This window comes from Arachis stenosperma, chromosome 2 (assembly GCF_014773155.1).
Source record: "Arachis stenosperma cultivar V10309 chromosome 2, arast.V10309.gnm1.PFL2, whole genome shotgun sequence".
Classification (NCBI taxonomy): domain Eukaryota; kingdom Viridiplantae; phylum Streptophyta; class Magnoliopsida; order Fabales; family Fabaceae; genus Arachis; species Arachis stenosperma.
The window spans coordinates 543522-548088 of record NC_080378.1 but is presented as its reverse complement, the minus strand read 5'-3'; the positions used below and the strand labels follow the sequence as shown (position 1 = coordinate 548088).

General features: G+C 34.3%; 1 protein-coding gene across 4 annotated transcripts; it reads left to right on the top strand.

Moving 5' to 3' along the window:
- Nucleotides 1–4567, top strand: LOC130961643 (transcription factor EGL1). 4 transcript variants are annotated; one of them, XM_057887616.1, is made up of 9 exons: nt 1–422; nt 590–750; nt 1284–1541; nt 1818–1914; nt 2045–2059; nt 2280–2336; nt 2421–3308; nt 3610–4074; nt 4314–4567. In XM_057887616.1, exons 2-9 carry the CDS (start codon nt 623–625, stop codon nt 4383–4385), a joined length of 1980 nt encoding a protein of 659 aa, XP_057743599.1. In that variant the 5' UTR covers nt 1–422; nt 590–622; the 3' UTR covers nt 4386–4567. The 4 variants fall into 4 exon arrangements, with proteins under 4 accessions (XP_057743599.1, XP_057743598.1, XP_057743601.1 ...); XM_057887615.1 differs by having other exon boundaries at nt 1–459; XM_057887617.1 differs by having other exon boundaries at nt 411–422; nt 584–750.

Below are 4567 nucleotides of genomic sequence, written 5' to 3'. Positions count from 1 at the left end.
TGTTACATTACATCAAAACTAAACTCCATGTTATTAAGTAGAAAGTTTTGCACAGAAGAAAAATTAGCTATGAGAAGACACAAAAGGCAATTATGTAGTGAACCTAATCTGCACGATAGGTGTTTGTTAAAATTTCACTATGAATGTATGTGTGTGTGTGTGTGTGTGAGATTCTAATGATTTCAGTACGGTCAAGAAAGCAGTGTAATGATAAGCAAAATGCCACACATGCATTATGCACATATATTCTGAGTGAAATAAATTATAGTACAACACTTTAGATTCTTCAATTACTGTTGCCACCACCACCTTAGACTTAAAAATAGAAGAAATTGTAAACTGATTCCCTTCGTTTCAATGTGGCAGTGTTGGTTTCAACATTTTTTGCATAAAGTTTAACAACAACACTCCACAGTCACATGGTAAATTCAGTGAGCTAAAGTTGTTTTCATCTGTGGGGTGTGTACTTTGTATTCAGCTGTTTTTAAATTTTTTTGTACTGTTGAAATTGTTCTTTTTATTTATTTATTTTTCTATTGATTCCTTTATATGATACCAAAATGGAAGTAATCATTGCATGAAGGTGCAGGTTTTTTATGACATTTGAGTTGTTTTTAAGGCCATGGCTTCTTCTTGGAGTCCAAAACATGAGAAGATGCAGAAGAGTTTGAGTACACAGTTAGCTGTGGCAGTAAGAAGTGTTCAATGGAGTTATGGAATTTTCTGGGCACCTTCAACAACCCAAGAAGGGTAATCAATTAGAAAAAAAAAAAAAAAACTTCTTAGAATACAAAAAATAATGCCACTTTTCTCTCATGACATGAAGTTTCTGTTTTGGTAATGTTTATTCTTATGAGTCTTGTGTATATGATGATCATGTGTCTTTAGTTTCATGAAGCGGTTGTCTTATGAGAACTTTTTGAGACATACATAATGCTTTCATTATGCAGGGATAAAAAAAGAATGATGTTGATGCTTCATATATCATGTAAAATGAATTTTATGTTGTTTTATTTTATTTTTTACTTTTACTTCTACTTTTTTTCCTCTTCATAAATAGATAGTAAAGTGAAACAACAGAGTTTGATGAGTAGATTTTAGGAGGAAAGAAAGAAAATTGATCTTGAGTTACAAGAAGGAAACAATGTAACCAAATGAAACTTGATTTGTATCCATTACAGAAACTTCCACTGAGATTACTGAAAAATAAGGCCAACTTGCTAAGCTACTTTGATACTTAAACTTATGTTAATGTGAACAATGTGATGATTGAACACATATAGAGTGCTGGAATGGAGGGAAGGGTACTACAATGGAGACATTAAGACAATGAAGACAGTGCAAACAACAATGGAGATCAAGAATGACAAAATTGGAGTTCAGAGGAGTGAGCAGCTGAAGGAACTGTACAAGTTCCTTCTTGTTGGTGAATCTGATCCACAAACAAAAAGGCCTTCAGCTGCATTGTCTCCTGAGGATCTTTCAGATTCTGAGTGGTATTATTTGGTTTGCATGTCCTTTGTGTTCTATCCTAATCAAAGGTATATCATCTTCTTCTCCTTTTTTTTAATTTATTGAGACTGTTTGGATGAACTCACATTAATTAGGGACTCTAAACACAATCAAAAACCCAAAGATACAGTAACTTCTAAGAAAGATTGATTTCACCTTTTTTGGTTATATAGAATATTTAGCTGTAAGAAAACAGACCAACATGTATTATTCCTTTCTGTCAAAGTTCTTGTAGTTAATATGTAAATTTTTTGTTTACTATGTTTCACTATCATAGATCTTCAATTTTCCTTCTTGTTACACAGTTTGCCTGGTAGAGCACTAGAAATCGGCGAAACGATATGGTTATGCAATGCTCAATATGCAGATAGTAAAGTTTTCTCTCGTTCTTTACTTGCAAAGGTTGGAACTTAACCCTATAAATTTATCATTTGTGTTTTTTGCTTTTAATTGTTGTGACACATGTGACTTTCTTCATCTTAACAATTCTTTGATCTGGACATTGGTGTCAATTGCTGTGCCCACTCCCCAGAGTGCATCAATTCAGGTTTGTGTTACATTCTCTCAATAGAGATTAAAAATTTATGGTTATAGAGAGCTTTTAAAGAAGAGAAACATACTTGTAATTTGTGATATTAGATAGTCATTTATGTCTTCTCAACCAAAAGAGTTGGTATCAAAAGCAAAAGGAGATACTTTCTGATCATTACATTATGGCAGTAACAAAGATCTCAATGTTCATACTGTGTTTCAAACCTGTTTTTCAGACTGTGGTGTGCTTTCCCTATCTAGGGGGTGTTATTGAGATTGGTACAACTGAACTGGTAAAATTTTTCATTGTTTTCTTCATGATTCTGGTTTCATTTTCTTTTCAGTGTTAGTTCTAAATGTGGATTATGATTAATTAGGTGCCAGAGGACCCTAATCTTATTCAACATGTGAAGGCTTGTCTCTTGGAATTCTCAAAGCCTATTTGCTCTGATAAATCTTCATCAGCACTCAATAAGCCTGATGATGACAAACTTCAACCATGCTCCAATGGTGAACATGTTTTGGTTGACACAAAGGTTTTGGAGTACTCATGTTCCCCAGCTGAAGAAATCAAGCTTGATCAAGATCCTATCAAGGAACTGCAAGAAGATTCCAACATGGATTCTCCTGATGGATGTTCTAATGGTTGCGAGCACAACTGCCGTGTTGGAGAATCGATGGTTGAGGCAATCAATAATGGAGGGCCTTCTTCTCAAGTTCATTTCATGGATGATGATGATGCCTTGAGCAATGGTGCACCTGATTCCCTGAGTTCTTGTGATTGTCTATCCGAGGCGTCCGAGAACCGGGGAAAGGCTTCAAAGGATGTTCAACTAATCAGGGGAATTCAAAGCTTCAATCATTTGAATAGAAGTTCATTGGATGCAGCAGCAAGTGATGAACACTTGAGCTACACAAGAATACTCTCTGCTCTTCTTGGGAGATCATCGGCTTTCAAGCAGAATCCGTATGCTAGTAACTCAAATTGCAAATCAAGTTTCGTGAAATGGAAGAAAGGAGGAATCTGTGAGCAAAATCGGCTGCGGTTGGAGCAAAGCTTGTTGAAGAAGACTCTGTTTACTGTCCCTCTTATGCATAGGAGTTTCTCATCTATCAAATCAATGAAAGAAAATGAGACAAAAGAATGGACTAATAGATTGGAAAATGCTGATGACAAGTTCAGGGAAAATGTCCTATCTGATAAAATAAGAGAAACTGGAAACTTTAAGATTCTCAAGTCTTCAATTCCTCATCCTATAAGTGAGGTACTTTGTTTTCATACTCTTAAAATCAATGTTATTGGATTGGAACTATATAGCTTCGAAATTGCATGCTACAATTCTCATCTAAAATTTGATTTGTGTATGGGATTGCAATGATTTGTAATTTGTAAAGGAGCCAATTCATCTAAAACATATTGAAATTGAAGTATTTCATGAGGTCACTTTGTAAACATAGAAAAATATCCTCTTTATGAAGTATATAGATTTATAAATACATTAATCCCATTATCTTATTATGTTTGCCTCCGTTATCAAAATTTTCTGGATTTGTCACTGCATACAGGTGGAGAAGATTTCGATCCTAGGTGACACAATTAAGTACTTGAAAGAGCTTGAGACAAGAGTGGAAGAACTAGAATCTTACATGGACATGGCGGATTCAGAAGCGAGAACCAAAAGAAAATGTCCAGATATGCTAGAGCAGATATCAGATAACTATGAAGCCAGAAAGGTTTACAATAAGGGAATGAGGAAGCCCTGGATGATGAACAAGAGAAAGGCTTGTGACATTGATGAAAAAAACATAGAAGAAATAGACAGATTTGTTGTGTCTAAAGAAGATAATAATAAGCCATTGGATGTGAAGGTTAACATGAAGGAGCAAGAGGTTTTGATTGAGATGCAATGTCCTTATAGAGAATATATATTGCATGATATCATGGATGCTATTAACAATCTGCATTTGGATGCTTACTCAGTTGAGTCATCAACAACTGAAGGTGTTCTTACATTGACACTTAAATCCAAGGTTTGTTGTCATAGATTCTATAATTTTATTCAATTTTCAATTAAGTCAAAACTTGTAATCAAGTTCTTACATTGTATAAATCGTTGTACAATATAAGAACTTGATAACAAAATTTAGTGACATTCAGAATAATTAAACTAAACCATTTATTGAGAATTCTATTTTCTTTGTTTCTTACCTTCCTCCTTCAATAATTTTCTTGTGAAGTTTGAATGAATTCTTTTATGAAATTGTTTCAGTTTCGAGGCACAGCGACTGCGCCGCTGGGGATGATCAAAGAAGCACTCTGGAAAGTGTCTGGAAATCTATGACTCTGTCCATTTGGATTTCTTCTGAGTATTGAATATTTCTTATTGTGTTAGTTACTTCAACTTGGTAACTCCATGACTATGGTTTGCTTCCTAACAAGTGTAATATTATGATCTGAGACATTATTATTGTTCTTAGTTGCAAACTTTGTTACACTTGTATGAGTTCAATTGTTCAATTTAGT

Coding starts and splice junctions, on each gene's coding strand:
- LOC130961643 (XM_057887616.1), top strand. CDS start 623: ATGGCTTCTTCTTGGAGTCCAAAACATGAGAAGATGCAGAAGAGTTTG. Junction 1,542..1,817: donor GTGTTCTATCCTAATCAAAG/GTATATCATCTT, acceptor CTTGTTACACAG/TTTGCCTGGTAGAGCACTAG. Junction 2,337..2,420: donor AGATTGGTACAACTGAACTG/GTAAAATTTTTC, acceptor ATGATTAATTAG/GTGCCAGAGGACCCTAATCT.